Below are 19,579 nucleotides of genomic sequence, written 5' to 3'. Positions count from 1 at the left end.
CCCCCCGCTACTCCCCCAAGGGCCCGAGCCCTAGGAAATTGTGCCCCCCTCCCCCTCCCCCCCCCCCGCAAGGTGGCCACGGCCCCAAGCTCGAGTCCTGGGCAGCTGCCGTCGACCAGGAGGGGCTCCGTGTGCTCATGGACGAGGGCGTCTTTGCGATCAGGACCTGCAAACTCTGCAAGTGTGTGTGCTGTGGCGGGGGCGCCCTGCGCGTGGGGATTTCCAGTGAGTGAATGTCAAGGCCGACCGCTGACTCAGCGCAGGCGTCGGCGGGCATGCCTGCGCCTCAACCCCCCACTCCCAAACCCTCCCCAGGGACGGCATCGTGGTGAAAGGCGAGTACGGCCTGTCGGCCGCCATGACCAAGCATGGGTACACCTTCGACACGCTCATGTCCAAGTACCGCAAGGCAAGGGCCACCCTTGGATTGTTGTGCGAATGGAAGGAGGGGTTCCTGCCAGCCCGGGATGGGCATGGCTGCGTGCAGATGGGTCTCCCTGCTGGCAGACCACCCCTTGGAACCAGCCCCTGCTCTGCATGCTTTGGCACTTGGGATCAGTCTGGCCCGTTTTGGACCTGCACCGCGGCGGCTTTGCGTGGGCGCGGCTGGCCAGCCAGCCCCGCCTGGGCCTGCGCTCCACCACCATCACCACACACGCCCACACCCACCCACACCCCAGGTGGACTGGCGTGACCGCGCCAACTGGAACTGCAACAACAACGTGCACCCCAGCCGGCACGGCACGTACGACGGCCTGTCCATGCACCCCTTTGAGACCGTGTTTGTCAAGGCGTCCTGGCACGTGGGCGGCCCCTTCGTGGACAAGTACGCCGAGTGGATGACGGCGCAGGTGGGCAGGGGCTCTGAGGGGTGCGGCGGGGGGAGACGAGCAGGGTCGTGCGCATCGCAGCGTCTGCCCTCCGCCGGACGCCTGGCTCACGTCGCTTCCTGATCGACTCCCTGGTCTGTCACATGCCCGTCTGCAGGCGCTGGGCAATCCGACCACCCGGGGCGCCTTTGACGAGCCCATGTACCGCTACGCCGTCAGCATGGAGGCGCAGAAGGACCCGCACGTGGAGCAGGTGGGGCGGAACAGGACTGGGAGGCTTTTGGGGGGGTCAGGGTGAGGGGCGGCATGCAGGGGTTTGGCAGGAGACCGCAGGCACCCAGACGGGCCAGGACGTCCAGCACTCTTTCTGCTACCGCTCTGCAGTGCTACAAGGTCCTGGATCGGGACAAGGGCCAGTGATGAGATGCCCCGAGTCGCCAGCCCGCCGCCGCGAGCCCTTGCACCACCCAGCTCTCGTGCTGGCTGCCTCATTCGAACTCCCCCACCCACTGGCCATGTGCCGGCATGCACCGCAACCGAATGTCAACACCCCCAACCCCATCGGGCCCCTGCCGGCATGTGGATTACATGAGAGTGTCAGGGGGCGCCAGCGACACATGACTTCCCTGGACATGGTTTCGAGGGCATGGCAGGCGCACCGGGAAGGATTTCACGCTGCCGGGCACGGGGCAGGGCGCAAATCCACCCCCCGCCTCACGCCCGGTCGTCCTCCAGGGGGAGGATGCGCGGCGGGGGTGGGCGCAGGAGCTCCTCCTGCGTCAGCGCCCGAGGCTTCGTGGCGGCGTAGACCTGTCCAAACAGGGCTGCCTGCGTTCAGGCATCAGGGGGAAGAAAGGAGGGAAGGAAAAGTGAGGGGGCCTCTGCGGCCTGCGAGCCGAAACGCGTGCTTGTTTGAGCCCGTGATGAGTGGGGCGGTGCGCCCTGCACCAGTGGCAGTGCACGAGTGCAGGCATACCTCTTGCGTGCACCCCCTTGCACCCCCCAACCTCCCCATCTTGCCGACCTTGTGGGAGAGGCAGCCCGCCAGCGCGCACGCTTGGTGGAGGCCGTCAAGGTCGGAGAGGCCCGGCAGCGTGCCCAGCGCCGCGGCCAGGACCACAAAGGCGAGGAGGCGGGGCTGCAGCGCGACGCGCAGCGCAGCCAGCGTGCGCAGTGGGCCCGAGCGCGCAGGGAGCTGCACGGCCCGCGCGGCGCGCGAGCCCGGGGCGATGGCGTCCACGTCGGCCAGGAGGGCGCGGAGGTAGGCGCAGGACGCCGCCGTGCCCGCCAGCGCCAGGGCGCCGCCCTGAGGGTCCAGGGCCAGTGTCAGGTACCCGGCCAGGGCCAGCCCCGACACGAGCGTCTGCCGTTGTAAGGCGGCCTTCAGTGCCACATACTCTTCCAAATTCACCGCGGGGACGGAGGCAGAGGGGGTTGGGGGGGGAGACGCGGTGCCGGCATTCGAAGGGGCCTGTGCGCGAGTCCTGTGCTGCGGTCGGCCGGATGCGACTGCTTTGCTCCGCGTGCATGGCCTCCTGCGCGAGGTAATCATATGGTAGAAACACAAACTGATCGATGCCGCGAAAGAACCGCTCGATTACCCAGTCCACGCGGCGCAGCTGACCCCCACGACTGGCGCACCGCTCGAGGACCCTGAAACAAGCGGGCATGAAGCACATGCATCCATGCACCTGGATAAAGGAGACCAGACCTGACGACATGATGCCAGGGGATGCGCCGCGGCATGCATGCTCAGCATGGTCCAGTGCAATAAAAGGCCACCAGTTTCACCGACACGCCACAACGATGAGCGTGCAGCAAGCCATGCTTGGGGTGAGGACTGCAGCCAAATACTTTGAACTGATATAGAGATCAAAAACTAACTGTTCGACAACGTTCATTGCGGTATGTGACCTGCAGCTCCGCTCAGGTCGGGTCCCCAGGCCAGGCGGAAAACGGATCGTGAAGGGGTACTGCTGTTGCCCTCGACGGTATCGGCAACATCCTTGACGTCCTTAACCATGGCAGCAGATGACGGTGCACCGCCCCGACCCAGTTGTCTAAAGTCTGGCAAATTGATCTTTCCCCACTCAAATGTATCAAGCGGAGGTTACTGTGACATCGAAAAGTGGGTCGGTCGTAATGTCTGGGTGCCGGGATGTTGACATGTCACCGAGGAATACCCCGATTTACAATGCAGTCTCCCACCCTACTCTGCCAGATTGGAATCAGTACAAGGATACACCATTTTCATCTGCTCATCGGTCCCCATCGATGAACATATATGCGAGTTCACCAGATGGGAAGTCACCTTCCGGAACCAACCCTGCCAACCCGGTGAGACCCTATCGAAGCGCGTTATACCGAGCTCGTAATTAAACTTACAACCCAATTTCATTCCCATGGCCACCGGAGTTCATCCCTCTGAAGCGCAGGCTCTCAAGGTTCGAGTCCCTCCGCCGGGTACAGCCGGCGGCTGCGGCTCGCCGAGGATTACGACCGTGGTCATGTCGCCCCGTCCCGGAGATGTGTCGGTGACAGTCATCGATGTGAGTTGACAGAATAGGTGCCCCAAGGTGTTCTGTACCTGGCCATGCTGAGGCCTAAAGGTTTTGCGTAGGACCATCGCTCTGAACACCGATTGATGCTGGGAGTAGTCCATGTCTGAAGTTTGGTATTTGAACCCCCCCCCCGCCCATCCTCCGTGATGCCTGGATGCAGCCAGGCTGGGAAGCAGCCATGGAGCAAGAGCAGCGAAACACTGCCCAGGCGCGCGAGGTCCTGGAGGAGGAGGCTTGTCATCAGCGAAAGCAGGCCGGGGAGTGGGAGGCGGCAGCCAAGGCTCAGGCAGCCCTGGTCTCTGGCCTCAAAGCTGATGTTGAGGACCAACGCAGGTATGCATGTTGGGAGGTGGACGGGCTCATGATGAGATTGGAGTAGGTGCTCTCAGTGTAAAGTGATTCGGTGCAAGGAGGGCTGAGGCGTGAAGACAAGACGCCGTACGCCTCTGCACTTCTCGGTTAATGTGAAGTCAGTACTGCAACCAATGACTATGCACTGAGAGGCTGCTGAGTTTACAGCATCCACCTTGTCTGCTCTGCCTCGATCACAACGTACAAATTCGGCCTCCTCTGTGAATTATTCTGTCAGCATGCGTTTCAGAACGACAGTGCACCCCTCCAGCCCCACACTGTTGATTCCTCTGCCCCATACCCACCCAGGTCCCTGTCTCGCAAACCCGCCCCGTACCCATCTCCTCATTGCCAGGACCCAGCAGCGACTGCAGCACGACTTGGAGGCTCTGGAGGCTGAAAGGCGTGTGGAGAGGCGTGACCGCACAGCCCTGGCCGTCAGGCTGCGGGCAGCGGAGGCCGCGGCTGGGGCAGCCGGAGACCGGCTCACTGCCCTGCAGGGCCTGCTGAGTCAGCGCGAGGTGGACCTGGCGCGCTGCAACGCTGCCCTGGCGGAGTCGCAGGCTGCGAGGAGTGCACTGGAGGCGGAGGAGCGGCGGCTGGCGGGGGCCATCGCCAGCCTGGGTGCCCGAGTGGACAGGGAGTGCGACGGTTTGAGGGCCGAGGTGGCAGCTCTGAAGCGGGCCGCAGAGCAGCGGGAGAGCCTGGTGACTGAGCTCACGGTGAGTCATGAGGGTGGGATGTGGCCAGGAGATTCAGAGGGCCGGACGTGGCAGAGCATGGCTCCCACACCTCCAGATGGAGCATGCCAGCTCCAGTACTGGCACACCCACCAGGCAAACAACCTCCTGCTATGCACAGGCTCAGGGGAAGGCAACCCGTGCAGGCGCGCGTCAGCGGGAGGAAGAGCTGGGACGTCGTCTGGCTGCCCTGGAGGCAGAGCTGGGGCAGCAGCGCGAGGCATGCGAAGCTGCCACGGGAACCCTGTCTCGTCTGCGCAGCATACTGTTGCAGGGCGATCGTTCGGCCGCCTGGAAGAGGGGGGCATGAACGCCAAATCTGCCTGTGATTACAACTGCATCACGGGAAGGGAGTCGGCCCGGTGTGGGAGGCGACCGCAGAGACCGTACACTGAAGCCATGCGAGCGGGCCCTCACTATGGGATGAATCATGCAGGCGTCCTTTCTAGCTTGTGAACTCGCAGTGCTCCCTAGCACAGACAGCCATTCAACTAGGCATGACACAGGAATCGTATGTTTGGACCCAATTGAGGGCCACCGTTTAATTCATACTGGTCGCTGCCAGGCCCGGTGTGCACATCGGAGGGTATCGACCCCCCTTCACTTTCAACCTCCAGGGTGGGGGTCGCACACAATCTCGGTCTGCAAGCTCTACGGCTCCCGAGAATTCGAGGGTGCCTCAACCTGATTATTGATCCAAATCATCCTGCACTACATACTGCCTGGGAGCTGAGCACCCCCGTCGGCGAAGCTTGGCGACAGCGACGGGCATTCTTTCAATATCTCGCTCTCAGTCGACGCTGCACCGCGGCAGTCAGCTCAGGGTGAATCCTGGTGAGTGGGGGTGTAAGATGGACTTGACGCAGTCGAGGATGCCGTTCAGGCCGCACAGGGCCTGGTGGAGTGGATGCGGTTGTTCATTCCCGGCGATGGGGGGGTGCCATGATCTCACGAGACCAAGGGGAATATGATGTCGAGGGCGTGATTGGTCTTTAGCCGAACGCAACCTGCAGACATCCTCGCAGACCAATCTGAGGTCTATCTAGGATCACGACTCATGGAGAAGATGGACCTCCCACTCACCGCCAGTGAAGAGGTGTGCCCGCGGCGGGGGGCCCCCCCCCCCCAGGGTTGGAACATGGACTGCTGGCAGCCCCCCTGCTTGCTCACGTTCTCTTGTGCTCCCCAAGCCACGCCTCTATTCAAGGCGCCACTCATGTGGAGCCTGCATTTCGATTCCTTCACGGTGCCCCCCTGTGCAGAGCACGCAGCCCCCCGTGGATAGAGCCTCCATGGCCATGCCGTTGCCAGAGTGCATAAACATCGTGTGCAACAACGTGAAGGGCGTGTTCTGGACCTCCAGCCAGCGCCTGGTGAGTGTTTTTGGCAATGTATTCCCCGCACTTGCAATGCACACACCGCTGCTGTACCTCATCGGCCGGAGTCTCCGCTTCTTACGCAAGATCTCATGCTCAGCCCCCATTCTCCCCCCCCCCAAAAAAAATCGATAACCATGCAGACATGCCAGTGTAGAGACTGCGCGGGCCTGGGGGAGAAATTGGGGGTGATGCCTCTGCAGCTGACCCCCACGGAGTTTGAGCGGCATGCAGGTGGGGGGGTGAACTCACGTGTGCCTCCATGCGTGGCTTGCTGGGGTCCTTGGAAGGCATGCACAGGGCGCTGCACTCAGGCCTGGGAATGCCTGCAGTCTCGCCGTCTAGTAGAGTGTGAATGTTGCCTCCCCGAGGTAGCCCGCCACCCCCGCTGCCTGGGCAGCACCTTTCCAAGCCCACAGCAGTGTGGCAGCCATGCTGGCACCCTTCTCCCCTGGGACATGCCCCTTCCACCACCTTCCCCACACGCCCACCGCTCCCCCTGGCCCAGGCATGGCTGCGAGCAAGAAGTGGAAGTACACGCTGCGCGTGCCCATGGAGGGCGGCGAGGCCGCGCTGCTGGGCGACTGGATGGAGGCCCGGGGCCTGGCCGTGAAGGCCCACCTGCGCCACCCGCGCTGCCACATGGCGCCCCCGCTCTCCTCCGAGCGCGGCTCGGGCCTGCTGGACGCCCCGTCCGCCGCCGCCTCGCGCTCCGGCGGCAGGGAGGCGGGGCCGGCCTCCACCCGGCTGACACGCGAGGCGGCCGTCAGGCGGCGCGCTGAGGCGCCGGAGACCCAGCCCGAGCCGGCGCAAACGGTTGCCCCCGCCCCGTTGCAACCCACCTCCGCCGGACCAGCGGCGGCCCTGGCCGATCCGGTGGTGCGGGCCGCCAGTGCGCCCTTGGCGCCGGGTTCCACGCTCGCCGGGGCGGGCGCCGGGTCGTCGTACTTCAGGCCGGTGCAGGGCGGGAGCCTGCCTGGCCCCAGGCCCCACCCTGGCTCGGCCTTCAACCCGGTGGGGTCCAGGCTGGGCGCTAACCCCCGCGACCCCCGCGTCCTCGCCCTGTACTGCCCCGGCACCGGCCTGGCGCCGGGCGAGGCTGGGGAAGGTGGGCCCGCGTCCCCAGCGTCCTCCTCGGGGTGGGGCCGGCCCGCGAGGGCCGACGCCAAGCCAGAGGTGGCCAAGCGGGCCCGCACTGAGGCCTCGCCCCTCGCTGTCGCGGTGGCGCTCGGCGCCTCCACTCCCTCGCTCGCTGGCGCGGGGGGCGCACAGCACGGGCCCCTGATCGCCCATGCCAGAGGTGGGACGGCAGCGCTCGCAAGCGGGGCGTGTTGTAGGGTGGGATCGAGGGGTCAGTGGTGGTTGCCCGTGGCTTGCTTGGCATTCCTGGGGTCAGAGGGAGCCTCTGCATGCTACAGCTCATCACGATTCCTGCGAGGACACCCCGCCCAATCCCACCACGCCTGCCCGCTCCCCAGGCGATCCGAGGAAGCGAGGGAGGGGGCGTGGGCGCGGGGGGCCGTCTGCCCGCAGCGTGCTCTCGCCGCAGCCGCGCGAGGCCACCCCCGGGCCTGCACACATTGGACCCCCGCCGCAGGGCAGCGGCGCCATCGCTACTGCGCAGCCTGCGGGGACCCGAGACCCGCCCCGCATCCTGAAGTGGGAGCTGAGCCCCCTGGGCCAGCTCTGGCTGGGCGTCAGGCTGGGCGACCGGGAGTACACGGGGCTGCTGGCCAGCGCCGCGCCGCCGCCGCGCGTCAAGCCGCCCACCAAACCGCGGAGCGGTGAGAGCCCGTGGGCCCCGGTGGCTTTGCAGTCGTCGGAGGATGAGAGGTGGTATGGCCCCCATGCAGTCAGTGCATGAGCATGGGGCGGTCGTGGGGGCAACTACCGGCCGCGACATGCTCCCCCGTTTCTCACAGGGGGGCTGTGTGGCCCATGCACAGCCCTGTCCTAGGCAAAGCCCGGCATGACCCATCGCAACACAGCCTTCCACCCTCCCCCTGCCACCCCTTTCAGTTCCCCAGTGGGCGCAGCCCCAGGTCCTGCCCGGGGCGCCGCCCAGCCCCCCCGCCGGGGTCAAGCCAGGCGGCGTCGCGCCCGTCAAGGTCAACGCCACCAGCCACGCGCCCGCCGGGGTCAAGCCCGCGGGGCCCCCGCTCGCCGCGTCCGCGCGCCGGCTGGACCCCGCAGGCGTGCCGCCCCTGGCCATGCCCCTGGGTCCGCGGGGGCCCGACCCCGCGGACATCGCGCGGTACTGGGAGAAGCACAACCAGGGCGCAGAGGCCGGCACGCTGTGCGCGCTGTGCCACCAGGCGGCGGGCCCGCCCCTGGAGAGCCGGCTGGTGGGGCCGGGCGGGCGGTCGCGGGCGGGGCTGGGGCCGCTGGTGCTGGTCCAGCCCACCCGCAAGACCTTTGCCTGGTGCCACGACCAGTGCATACGCTGGTCGCCCGAGGTGGCTGAGGGGTGAGTGGGTCGTGTGTGTAGGTTCGGGTTGGGTGGAAGGAGCAGTCGGGGGGGGGTGGCACGTAGGGGCCTGGTCTTGCTCAAGAACGGCGCTCACGGTGGGCGAAGTGTGACTCTACTGGCCGAAAGCTCGCGGCCAGGGCGTCGTCCGGAAGGCGGACGTTCAGATCTACTGCGCGCACGGCTGGCACAGGGCCGGGCCCCTCGGTGGCCGACTCGGTCCGGAGCTCTGCCCTCTCGACTCTCGACGCGGACGCCCCGCTCCCACGCTGCAGGGACCCCGCTGCCATCGTCGAGCTGGCGGGCAAGGCGGTCCTGCGGGGACGCGGCATCCGGTGCCGGCTGTGCGGCGAGAAGGGCGCCACGCTGGGGTGCATGACCACTTGCCCCGTCTCCCTGCACCTGCCCTGCGCGGCCAAGGGCGGGGGCCTCCTCCTGGTGAGCCGAGTGTCTGGCAGCGTGGAAGGGGGAGGGAGAATTTGAGTGTGCTGGCGAGCGTGTGCATGTGAAGGGAAGTGGCGAGAGTCCATGCGCATGGTCATGCACGTGGTGGTGCACAGGCCTTCCATTTTGTGCATGGCTGAGTTCTCGGTTTCGGTGTCTCCATGCATCGCGGCCCCTCCTGCACCATGCCCACCCACCCGTCCCCAGGTGGAGCCGTACCGCGTGGCGTGCGAGAAGCACGTCGGCGCGGTGGCCGACTTTGCAAGCTCCGACGAGGAGGAGGAGGCGGACGGGGAGGAGGGGGACCAGCGCGGGGGGGGCGCGCAGGACCGGGCGAGGGAGTCTGAGGGCACGGGGACGTACAGCGAAACCACCAGCCAGGACACCTTGGAGGACGGCAGCGGCATCAGGTGGGGTGAGAGCTCGATCTGAGCCGCATGCCGGTCAGGTCGATCGGGGCTGCCAGGGCAGGGCACACACCCTTTGAACTGGAAATGGGGTCCTCCTTGCTCATGCACTGGGGTACGAGACATCCAGGCACACCCCCATGCCCGTGCTGGCCATCGTTTCTCCCCTGGCCCAAGACCAGCTGCCCGTCCCGTCCCCAACACAGGCCTGAGACGGCTGCGCCCTACCAGGCCCCGCGTCAGGAGGCGGCAAGCGTGCGCCCTGTGACGGGGAAGAAACCCAGCCTGGGCTTCAAAACGCCGTACGCCAACCTATCAGCGCTGGACACCCTCTCTATTGTTGCGCTGAACCATTGAGTTGACCGATTGACACCTGACTGTGACGGGCACTTGCGAGCAGCGCAGGCGTCGGGGAAGCATTTCATGGCCAAAGGTTTGCAGTCGGGGAGAGGCAGAGCGGAATGCTCCCCCACGGAGCGAAGGTGCCCCCTCTGCGATCTGTACCGTTGGGAAGGTGGAACCAGGCCTGTCGCAACTCACGACAGCTTACCGGATGTTCCCTCTGTGATGTCCGTGATCACTGCAGGTGTTGCCAGGGAGGGAAGAGGAGGAAGGCTTGAGAAGGGGGTGGGAGGGGGGGTAGTTGATGGCAAATGGACACAAAGCTGTCAAGGCAAGCTCCTACATGCCCTGCGCACCCTGCTTGGTGGGCTGGCCGTTCTCCCAGACAGCGGACCGGTAGTAGATGGCCTCGCGTGCCTTGGCCTTGGTCTTGGCAGGCTCCTTGAGAGCCGCACGCAGCATATCGGCGCACAGACCGGCATACTTGTTGTAAGTCATGCCCGCCACCCTCCAGTCTACGCGGGAATGAGAACCCGTTACTTTATGGGCATCCGCTATCAATTCAAATCTCCAAAGGCGCCAGCTTGTCCATACCGGCCCCGGCTGTCCCCAACCCGAGAAGTGCCATGACTCACAAGACGAGGCGCTCGCGGAGGACGACATGGCGAGAGGAACTCAGGTACCCTGCCGACCAGCAGTACTCCTTGGGATCACGCTAGGTTCTCTGAGGCACTACTGGTGCTCGCCAACGCTCAGGTGTCGCGGGGGAGCGTACTCGTGGATGCTGGAAAGGGGTCTCGTCCTTTCCACCTTTTACAGAGGTTGACATCGTCCCACCGCAACGGCCCTCCCCTGGTCTTGAGAGCGTTCCATGACACCCAGGACGCGATAATTCTCGACTTCACTATATTTTAAAGTTTTGTATAGACTCGCACGCTACTATGGCGCGTCGCAGTGGTGGTGGCGGTATGCGCAGGGGTGAGCCGTGTGGAGGTTTGCTTGGAGGACTCCAGACAGTGGTAGGGGAGCCGCAATGACCTTGCATTGCTCAAATCAAATCCGAGAAGGACTCTAATAACATCTTCGTTCCATCCTGCAGCGCCTTCTCCACCTCCGAGGGCACCTCCGCCATCCTTTCGTGCCCCTGCTCGGCCCGTGAGCACCCAGGCGCAGCACTCGAGCCCCCGCCCTTCACCCCCCCCTCCTGCTCCACACAATGGTATGTTACGGTAAAAGCTGCTTCGATGTGGACTGTGCACGTGTGGACGGGTCCTCGGTGTCCCCTGTGTGGGTGCCCTGAGGCCTCGAAGATTCCATCCCGGATGACTGGGAGGCCCCTTTCACACACACACCCATCACCCCATGTCATTGCAGCGGCCCCCCCTCCGGCCCAGCCCCAGGCTGGTGGCGGCATGATGTCCGGCATTGGCGGCATGCTCGTTTCAGGTGACCGCTGGGATGTTTGGGGAAGTGGTGCCGAGCATCTGTCCGATTGCTAGTGCGTGACAGTCCTCTCAATGATGCCAATCTGTCATCACACCGAGAAACTGCCCCTAATGACCCCCCCCAATATTTTCTCCTGTCAGGCATGGCCATGGGGACAGGCTCTGCCCTCGGTCATCGCGCTGTGGATGCCGTTCTCGGCTCCCGGCACCCGGAGCCCGCTGCGGCGACAGAGGCCGCCCAGCAGCTCGTGGCAGAGAAGGCTCCCTGCTCCGAGCAAGCCAAGGCCTTTGCAGACTGCATGAGCTGGGCCAGCGGCGACATGGGGGCTTGCCAGCAGTATTTTGATGCCATGCAGCAGTGCCGCCTGAATGTTGCTTGAGCAGCATCCTCGATGCGCATGCGCTCAGCAAATCGCCCTCCTTTTGCTCCAGAGTGCAGCACATCAAATTATGCGTGTGTGCCCTATATTGAATCAAGTAGAAGAGAGAGTGCCGAATCGACCAGAGTGGGGGAGCACCAGCACCAGAAATCCTTACTTGCCCTTGCTGTGGCCTTCATGGTTACAATCGCAAATACACACCATATGATCTGGGCAGTGAGCCTGCGGAGAACGTCTTACAAAACTTATCCATTTAGAATTATCGTAGGAATATAAAGCACCCCACAACCGCGTAGCTCGCACTTACTCGTGTACTCTTGTTCCCGATGTTGGCACCAAAGCGGTCCAACCTCGGGGGCAATCCCAGCCAGTTGCTGCCCTCTGAGCTGGTCGATCGATGCATCGGCAGCAGAATCTGGATCCTGCTACGAGGAGACAAGGAGATTGTGGGCACGCTCAAGTGAGAGTGGGAGGGTGAGGAGTTGGAGCTGCACCCCTTGTCCCAGCCATCGTATCCCATCCCCATACACCGGTACCCCGCAGAGGCTTTGATGTGTACGTAAACATGGTGCTGGAAGATGTCATCGAGTACGAGATTACTCCCGAGGGCAAGCAGGTAGGCCAGGTTGGCCAGTGGAGTGGGATGCATCTGCTCTCTTCACAGGAGTGACCATACAAGGGTGACTGTACCCCCCGTCCTTTCTGCCCATTCCCTCAGGAGACTCGACTGAGTCAGATACTCCTCAACGGCAACAACATTGCCCTCCTGGTGCCGGGTGGCAAGCCAGAGGGGGTGGTGTGAAGGCATGCACAGCGGTCTTCTGCTTCTTGAAAGACTCTGTGCTCGTGCAACAATGTTCAGCTTCCTTTGCCGTCTGCATCAATCCTCTACCCTTCAGTCTGCTCTCCCTTCCTCCTGCTCAGTTTGTAAATGTCAGAATGCACAGTCTCGCCCTCAGCAGAGTAGTGAATCGAAGGGGATCAGCCCAGGACCTGTGCGTCCCGCATGATGCAGCCAGGCGTTCACATGGCAGCCAATTTTTTGTCACGCAACGTCAGCCTGGCTCGGCGCAACATTGGGTTCCCGCACACGGATGGACATCCGTTTCTCTGAAGCCGCGTGGGTGTGCACTCCGCTCCGAGACCCCGTGCAGTCTTCACCTCCTGAAGGCCGCGCCGCCGGCCGCCGATCCTCGCTGGTTGAAGTGCTTCCGGCGGTTCACGGCCTCAGCCAACGACCCATTCCCGGACGCGCCCAAACCCCCCTCGGCGCCGTAAACTCCCTTCTGCGCAGACTCGAGGAAGCTCGCTGTCGTCCCCGCAGCCCTCAGGCCCGCCTCCCTCTCTGCGGGTTCTCGGGGGTGGTTGGGAATTGCTGAGAGGAAAGTGATGGGCTGGTGCGTGACATGAGGATGCACCCTGAAGTCAGCAACCCACTCTATGCTGATCTCAGTCCCGAGCACCCTCGAGAGGGTCGCAGCTGATCGATCAGAGTCCCGCCTCGCGCCCATTTCCTGCCCGCTCGTAACCTCACCTTCCGCTGCCTCCCGCACGGTCTGGGATCGCACGCGCACCACCCGCTCGTCCTCATGGGCCTCCGCCGCGTGCGCCATGGCCGACAGCCGCGCCGCCTGCTCCTCGGCACTCAGCCGGCCCGGCCGGTACGTCGCGCGCTGGCCACGCGTGGCGGCAGCCGCGCGCTCCTCCTCCTCCCGCCGCCTCGCCGCCTCCGCCAGGTGGCGCTGCGTCGCCTCGGCCCGGGCACTGCGCGGGGGAGCCCAGGCGTGGGAGCGGTGTGCATGGGGTAGCCCTGCCCCGGTGGCAGCCTGGTAGGCCGGCCAGCGTCAGGCGCACACACCGGCATGCCCCATCTGGCCCGCCTCCTCACATCCATCTGGCAGCCATGGGGCAACAGCTGTTCCCGGCTTCCTGCATGCATCGACAATGCAAGCGCCCCCAGCCCCAACCCCAACCCCACCCTCCCGCGCACCTGCGCTCCTCATCCTCAACCTCCTGCCGCAGGTAATTGAGGCCGTAGCGTGTGCCCTGAGCCTGCGCCGACGCCGCGTCCCTGTGGGCCTGCGAACCCCCCCCGCCATGCCCCCCAATCTGGGTGCTGGCGGGTCGGCGCCCAGCGGGGCTGGGAGACCTCTGCTGGCGTGCACGGCTGGGACTGCGTGACCTCCGCCGCCGCTCGCGGCTGGGACTCCGTGACCTCTGTCGCCGCTCACGACCGGGACTGCGAGACCTGCGCCGCCGCTCGCGACTGGGACTGCGCGAACTGCGCCGCCGCTCGCGACTGGGACTGCGTGACCTGCGCTGTCCAGCTTGCTGCAGGTTTCTGTGCGCTGAGTCTGGCCCGGGGCTGCGAGACCGAGGTCTCCTCCCCCGGACGGGACTCCTGCTCCTCGAATAGCGCCGCCTCTCTCCTGCACCCTCGCGCCGGGGACGATCAGGGACTCCCTCGCCGCGCCACGGCTGAGGCCGCCCGGGAGGTTGGGCCGGGTGGCTGGCGTGCTCGACCTCCCGCCGCTCCTCGGCCTCGTCCTCCGACTCCCGATCCCTCTTGTGCTTCTTCTTCTTCTTCTCCTTCTTCTCCTTCTTCTTGTCCTTGCCGTGCTCGGGCTTCAGCTGCCTGACCTGAGTGGTGGAGCGCGAATATGGGAGCACAGCTTGTCATGCTTGGTGCATGGAGTTCTCGGCCGAAAGAGTGTTCATGCACATCCAGGCACAACCCCGCTTGGACCCCTGTCTCCACCTGCGCTTTGATGGCCTGCATCTGGACCGGGTTGGCCAGGATCGAGCGTCGGGCGCTCTGCTCCTGGTGCTTGATGGCGAAGAGCGGGTCGGCGTGCAAGCGCTGCCACATCTCGTTGGCCGAGGCGGGGGTGTCGTTGGAGTAGAAGGCGGGGAGGGAGACGGGCGCGGCGTCCTGCGCAGGCTCCCCCTGCATCGCAAGGGAGGGGCGGCCATGTGAATCGACACGAGGCAAGGGTGCCTGGGGCTGCAGTGCCTTGTGCAGGAAACCTCTTATTGGGCAGCCCCGTCGCACTGGGTCCCCTGTTCCACATGCAACCAGAGCAGCCTAAAGGATCTCCAATCGCGCCACGGACAGGCACCCCCCCACCCCCTGGGCTGTGCCCACGGTCCCAGATTCCTTCCGCACTCTGGAGCAGATTTGAGAATGCCCGTCGCCACTCTCCCAACAACCTCACCTGACTCGACGCTTGCGCCCCAGGGTCGTCACTCGAGCCAACTCCCTGAGTCGCGACCCGCGAGTCAGCTTCTTTCTTGGCCATGACGCCGCCCTGGTACATCCAGTCCAGCCGATCGTTTCGCCTGCACGCCGGGAGGGAGGAGGCATGGTAAGCTTTCTTTCAGTGGGGGGGATGAATGCGCCATAGCTGAGTTCTCACATCGACAAAGTTCCTCCCCACCTCCCCTCCAGAGGTCTCCCTCCTGAGACTCACACTTTCACCCCAGCTGCCTGTGCCATGGAGTGCAGCTCCTCCCGGGCCCTCTCCTCCGCGATCTGTTTCTGCAGGTCCCTCACTTTCTGCTCCTCCTTGGAAGCCACCTGCTCCCGTTTCCAGACCTCCTCCATGTTCTGCACCCGGCCCGGGTGCCAGGTCTTCTTGTTCAGGAACGCCATCGGCCCGCCCTTCCCCATGATGAAAGATGTTCCGAGATACTCAGGCAAGGCCAAGCGTGCGCTGTGTCCTCGATATGACGAGCGAAACTCTCACAGCGATAGCTCCGGGATGTGTCGATTTTCCGAGCCTCAGAGCCAGAGATACAGCAAGAAACGCATTGGCGCAGGTTTAACACCAATCAATGCAAATACAAGACCTTTTCTTTCTTGCAGGGACGTGGTGCCTTCATGGTGACAATCGTTTGTGACATTGAATACTCGCGCCCTGACCAACGACCGCTGGTAGTCATCCCCATTTTCTCCTCGACAGAACACAGCTCTGCTGTAGATACACGAAGGTAATTGATGGTATATAAGAAGCAAAAGAAGCGACGTTTCTCCTCGTACTGTGACCTATAACACCCACAGACCTGCAGCCCTTCTGTAAGTGTATGTCTCATCTACAGACCTGCAGTCTTCTCTGCGTATGTGTCTCATTCCATTATTAGCCTCCTCAAACAGGTTGTCGGTGAACCCACTTTGGTAAACAACGTCACGCAACTCAGCAATCACGGAGTACGGTGCATTTGGAAAGCCCAGTTGCATCCGGTTGTCACCCTTTCTCGAGTGGAAGCTGCTCCTCGCTAAGGAAAGGCGGGGGAGTCTAGTTGTTACTTCCCAGGCCCCTGACTCGCGCGTCGAATACATCCCGACTCCACAATACTCGTGTTGCAATTCCACTAGCATACCCTCGCCGCTGAACACGAAACGGGGAGACCATGTGGGATTCCCGCTTCAAGCTTTCGAGCGGCCTCGTGCTCCTATTGGCACTGACATCGTCCTGCGCCTCCGCGGATGTGCACGTCGAACAAGCAGATGTGAGTTGGGCGGTTCCTGTTTGTGTTTGGTGCAAGCCGCTCTGTGTCCAAGGTCGACCAATTGACACACGTACAACCCTTGGACACGCAGCAGGCTGACTCCGTCCAGGACCTGTCCGCCCCCGGAAGGGTGATAGTTGTTGTACGATCCAGCTTCCTGAGCCGTGTGGATGACCCACAGCGCCCCTCCCTGGCCCAGCTGCTGGGCTGGAGGTCGGCACACCTCCGGCAGAAGCTGTTTTACGGAGACTCCGGTGAGACCGGTCCCGAGGGGCAGACTCACCACCACCACCGCGAGGCCTACGCCTTCCTCCCGGGCGTGGTGACCCCCCTCGAGGTGGCTGATGCCAGCGCTCTCAAGGTCGCCGACGCCAGCTCCTCGGTGTCCACCTCGGCGGTGGGCGCAGGGTCGGCCGTCGCCATGCCGGCGCGCCCCTTCCTCCTCGGCCGCGCCGCTGCGGGCGCCCATGGCATGCTGGACCGCACGGAGGAGGGGGCGGAATTGTTCAAGGTCGAGCCGGTTCCCGCCGGCGGAAGCATCCGCAGGGATGGCGGGGACGACGATGACATCGACGGCCACAAGGACGAGGAGGAAGATGAGCACGCCAGGAAGCGCAAGCACGCCTGGAAGCACGCCCAGCGCGCGGCCGTGGAGGGCAAGGCGTCGGGTGCCAGCTCCGCTTCCGGCCGCATGGAGGGCGCCGAGCCCCTGCGCCACAAGTGCCGCCACCAGCGCGGGGCGAGGGTGGGCGCGGACCAGGGCGCAGACGGCGAATCGCTCGCCGGCGAGCACCCCCACGACCGCCACCGCCACCACGGCGAGCGCCGGGACGGCGAGCCTCACCGTCATGGCCATGGCCACGAGAGCGGCAGGCGCCCCTGCCTGGTCGGGTGTGCGATGCACCTCTTCAGGTCGGTGGTCTTTGGGGCCCCCAACCACCCCATGCCCCACCGCCAGGGGGAGGAGGGAGGGCCCATGTGGGCCGGAGCGGTGATGCCGCACATGGTGCACAAGAAGGTGGGCTGAGCCCTTGTTGAAGGGGGAAGGAGTGAGGGATCGCAAGGATGCCCAGACGCGTGCCGCAGTCTGCAGGCAGGGTGCCATTACCAGCGCCTGAGGCTGCGAGGACGACGCTCATTGACCCCCCCCCTCCCCTTTCCTTACTGGCGTCGCAGGGAGATGGAATGCCAGACATGCACCCCCCCCGCCCCCGCTGCCCGCCCCCGCACATTCTGGCGCTCGGCATGGCCGCCGTCGCCGGGGTCTTTGCCTGCGCTCTCGTCATAGTGATTAGGAGGTGAGTGGCCAGGGTCCAAGGGACAAGAGGGGAGAATCAAAGCGTCTTGGTGGGATGTCCGCTAGCGTTCTCCACCCCGCCCCAGCCCCATATGCACCCCACAATCCGGCCCACAGGGTGCGTGATGCGTGTGCCCTCGCACCGCAGCCCCAGTTCATGGTGCTGGGGGCAGCTGGAAAGGGAGTCGTGTACGCTGCGGCACATGCCGCACACGGCTACGAGGCTCTGCCCAGCAAGGGCGACAGCGTGTGAGCCCAATGCTCTTGAGCCTCCATCCTTGCCCGCCTAGTTTTGTACCCGTATGTGGTGACGCCTGTAAAGCTTGTGTACTCTGCAAGCCCGGCCACCTGTGTCCTCCCTTGTCGCATGCCCGGCTGTGCCCATCCCCTCCTCTGGCCCCTGGTGTGCTGCATGTAATATGTCAATGAGGCACGTGGGGAACAACCTAGGCACAGTGAGCTTGTGTCCGCGTGCGATGTGTGTACTTCACACCCCCAAGGCCCCTCGCCCCGGATGTACTCGGAGCAAGACACCCCAGCGCGCGCGACCCGGGCCATGGTCCAACTGATTGCTGAAATTCGTTCCTCCTGACGACCTTCAAGTAAAATTAGACCTACCAATCATTATTGAACTTGTTAAGCCGCATGGAACGGGATAATGACCTTGCGGAGCACCGCCGAGCCTGGCACCTCCCACTCGAGACTGTCGGAGAGAAAGTGATCTGAACCGCCCGCGAGGTACAGGCGTCACTCAGGCGCCGGGCAAGCAGACCATGGATCTGTCTCCATTCAGCTGGTTGAGCAAGGGCCTCTGGTTCGGTGGTCCCAGCCAGGAGGCTCGACCGTACTACCTGACTGACCGCCTGCTGGCCTGCGTGTATGGTGCGTGGGGAGGCAGTCTCTGACATCATGTGAGGGTGGGTTCGACGGTGCATGGAGGTCACGGTCTTTGTGAGGTCACCATGCTGGAAGATTGCCAGTCCTCACACCATGTGACTTCATCGCAGAGGAGGACAGGGAGTCCTGGAACCGCTCCTCCCGCCTGTCCTACCTGTCAGATGGGTAGGTGCTGCGGATCCTGAAACTTAAAAGTGTGGGTCCAGCGGTGCCTTTGCTTGTTTGGGACTCCTCCTCCCTGTAGCAAGCATGCCTGATGGAGCTGAAAGGTCTGTTGTGGGCGTGCCGTGAAGAGCCTTGTGGCAAGCTCAGGAACAGCTCAACAAACCCATCTCCACTGCCTGCTTGCTGGTTTGAACAACCAACCACCTCCAGCCTCCCTTTCCTGATTCCCCCTCAGTTACAAGCAGTACCTGCGGGAGCTGTCTGTGCAGCTCAAGGGCATCCGGGAGAGGGGCGGGGAGGCCGGCCCCGGGGTCAAGGACCCCGCCGGCATCCAGTTTGTGAACCTCAGCCCCGCTTGGAGGGACCCCGACGTCTACTCCTACTTCAACAACTCTGGTGAGTGCAGCACAGATGCTGGGGGGTGCGGATGGTGTCTTGAATTCAGTGCAAGGTTGACATAGGCCTGGCAATGCAGAGGAGGGCTGCCTTTCCCCTGACTGAATCAGGGAGGCATTAAATTCCATTACTCTCTTCGCTACCACAGCCCCCCCTTCACCCTCCCCCAACTCATCGCAGTCATGGAGTTCCCGCTCAACATCTGGGAGCGGCCCCCTGGGCTGGGTCTGTGCCCCCTGCACATCCTGGTGACCATCTGCAGCCAGATGCACCAGTGGCTCAGCCTCTCGCCCGACAACCTCGTCGTGCTCCACGCTCGGACCTGCACCGGTACGGAGCGGCACCTGGCCACCTTCCTGGCCGCCTGCCACCTCATCTTCTCCGCCGGGCTGGACAACGTCCGCCTGGCACTCGACTCCCTGCCCCCGCTGGGGGGGCGGCCCAGGTCCGAGGCTTCAGGGTTGTGGGGGAGCATGGGGAGGGGGAGTGCGGAGACGGTTGGTAGGATGATGTTGCTCATCTTCAACTTGCAGGGCGTGTGTGGCTGCTCAGCCTCTGTCGACTCTGTGATGGGAGGCGAAGCGCTGCAAACATCAGGCGCCGCTCGACTCCTCCAGCCCGTTCAGCAGGGTCGGACCCGACTCGCTCCACCTCACGCCACAAACTCGCCACCCCGCCCTCCAATCTCACCACATGCCCTCACGAGCCTGCCTCATTCATGGCACTCACCATCCAGGGCCTCAAAGAGCCTGTTCGACGGCAATCAAGAGAACGGCTTCAGGACAGCTGCCGCCCTGAACGCCCTGCTCCCCTCCCAGCAGCGCTTTGGCGGCTACCTGGCGGCCCTCCTGCATGCCCCCCACACCCTCCCCCCCAACTCCGCCCGGCCCCTCCTGCTGAAGGGCATCCTGGCCTCGCGCCTGGGCTGCCTGGACCCCGCGGGCGTGGCCGGGGCGTCGCCGCGCAAGGCCC

General features: G+C 64.2%; 9 protein-coding genes across 9 annotated transcripts in view; 6 read left to right on the top strand and 3 right to left on the bottom strand.

Annotated features, from left to right (window-relative positions):
• Positions 1–1,250, top strand: part of F751_3410 (hypothetical protein) — a gene marked incomplete at both ends in the record, with an annotated part of 3,209 nt that extends 1,959 nt beyond the window's left edge. The window contains 5 exons of the mRNA XM_011397787.1: positions 73–181; positions 316–481; positions 681–851; positions 988–1,083; positions 1,215–1,250. Of these exons, the coding sequence (XP_011396089.1) occupies positions 73–181; positions 316–481; positions 681–851; positions 988–1,083; positions 1,215–1,250 (578 nt within the window). The remainder of the gene's footprint in view (positions 1–72; positions 182–315; positions 482–680; positions 852–987; positions 1,084–1,214) is intronic.
• A 294-nt stretch (positions 1,251–1,544) lies between these two features.
• On the bottom strand, positions 1,545–2,500 carry F751_3409 (hypothetical protein; the record flags this gene model as incomplete). The annotated part of the gene is made up of 3 exons (XM_011397786.1): positions 1,545–1,658; positions 1,855–2,025; positions 2,228–2,500. 3 exons carry the CDS (start codon positions 2,498–2,500, stop codon positions 1,545–1,547), a joined length of 558 nt encoding a protein of 185 aa, XP_011396088.1.
• A 1,069-nt stretch (positions 2,501–3,569) lies between these two features.
• F751_3408 (PHD finger protein 11-like protein) lies at positions 3,570–9,533 on the top strand (the record flags this gene model as incomplete). The annotated part of the gene is made up of 11 exons (XM_011397785.1): positions 3,570–3,724; positions 4,098–4,464; positions 5,745–5,855; positions 6,002–6,092; positions 6,367–7,158; positions 7,337–7,642; positions 8,052–8,154; positions 8,601–8,763; positions 8,977–9,018; positions 9,079–9,179; positions 9,383–9,533. The coding sequence occupies 11 exons, from the start codon at positions 3,570–3,572 to the stop codon at positions 9,531–9,533; spliced, it is 2,382 nt and encodes a 793-aa protein (XP_011396087.1).
• A 179-nt stretch (positions 9,534–9,712) lies between these two features.
• Positions 9,713–10,016, bottom strand: F751_3407 (ATP synthase subunit epsilon, mitochondrial; the record flags this gene model as incomplete). The annotated part of the gene is made up of 2 exons (XM_011397784.1): positions 9,713–9,756; positions 9,875–10,016. The coding sequence occupies 2 exons, from the start codon at positions 10,014–10,016 to the stop codon at positions 9,713–9,715; spliced, it is 186 nt and encodes a 61-aa protein (XP_011396086.1).
• A 917-nt stretch (positions 10,017–10,933) lies between these two features.
• Positions 10,934–11,343, top strand: F751_3406 (hypothetical protein; the record flags this gene model as incomplete). The annotated part of the gene is made up of 2 exons (XM_011397783.1): positions 10,934–10,964; positions 11,105–11,343. 2 exons carry the CDS (start codon positions 10,934–10,936, stop codon positions 11,341–11,343), a joined length of 270 nt encoding a protein of 89 aa, XP_011396085.1.
• A 326-nt stretch (positions 11,344–11,669) lies between these two features.
• On the top strand, positions 11,670–12,145 carry F751_3405 (U6 snRNA-associated Sm-like protein LSm5; the record flags this gene model as incomplete). Its single annotated transcript, XM_011397782.1, has 3 exons — positions 11,670–11,803; positions 11,887–11,959; positions 12,062–12,145. The coding sequence occupies 3 exons, from the start codon at positions 11,670–11,672 to the stop codon at positions 12,143–12,145; spliced, it is 291 nt and encodes a 96-aa protein (XP_011396084.1).
• A 355-nt stretch (positions 12,146–12,500) lies between these two features.
• F751_3404 (Pre-mRNA-splicing factor CWC25) lies at positions 12,501–15,013 on the bottom strand (the record flags this gene model as incomplete). Its single annotated transcript, XM_011397781.1, has 6 exons — positions 12,501–12,688; positions 12,878–13,107; positions 13,334–13,452; positions 14,102–14,290; positions 14,559–14,682; positions 14,814–15,013. The coding sequence occupies 6 exons, from the start codon at positions 15,011–15,013 to the stop codon at positions 12,501–12,503; spliced, it is 1,050 nt and encodes a 349-aa protein (XP_011396083.1).
• Positions 15,014–15,753: 740 nt separating this feature from the next.
• F751_3403 (hypothetical protein) lies at positions 15,754–16,879 on the top strand (the record flags this gene model as incomplete). The annotated part of the gene is made up of 2 exons (XM_011397780.1): positions 15,754–15,852; positions 15,947–16,879. The coding sequence occupies 2 exons, from the start codon at positions 15,754–15,756 to the stop codon at positions 16,877–16,879; spliced, it is 1,032 nt and encodes a 343-aa protein (XP_011396082.1).
• Positions 16,880–17,922: 1,043 nt separating this feature from the next.
• Positions 17,923–19,579, top strand: part of F751_3402 (Formin-like protein 14) — a gene marked incomplete at both ends in the record, with an annotated part of 7,271 nt that continues 5,614 nt past the window's right edge. The window contains 5 exons of the mRNA XM_011397779.1: positions 17,923–18,031; positions 18,157–18,211; positions 18,447–18,607; positions 18,788–19,052; positions 19,344–19,551. Coding sequence (XP_011396081.1) covers positions 17,923–18,031; positions 18,157–18,211; positions 18,447–18,607; positions 18,788–19,052; positions 19,344–19,551 — 798 coding nt within the window. The remainder of the gene's footprint in view (positions 18,032–18,156; positions 18,212–18,446; positions 18,608–18,787; positions 19,053–19,343; positions 19,552–19,579) is intronic.

The sequence above is a fragment of the Auxenochlorella protothecoides genome (genome assembly GCF_000733215.1).
Source record: "Auxenochlorella protothecoides strain 0710 unplaced genomic scaffold scaffold36, whole genome shotgun sequence".
In the NCBI taxonomy this organism is placed as follows: Eukaryota; Viridiplantae; Chlorophyta; class Trebouxiophyceae; order Chlorellales; family Chlorellaceae; genus Auxenochlorella; species Auxenochlorella protothecoides.
This window is presented reverse-complemented; position numbering and strand designations above follow the sequence as displayed.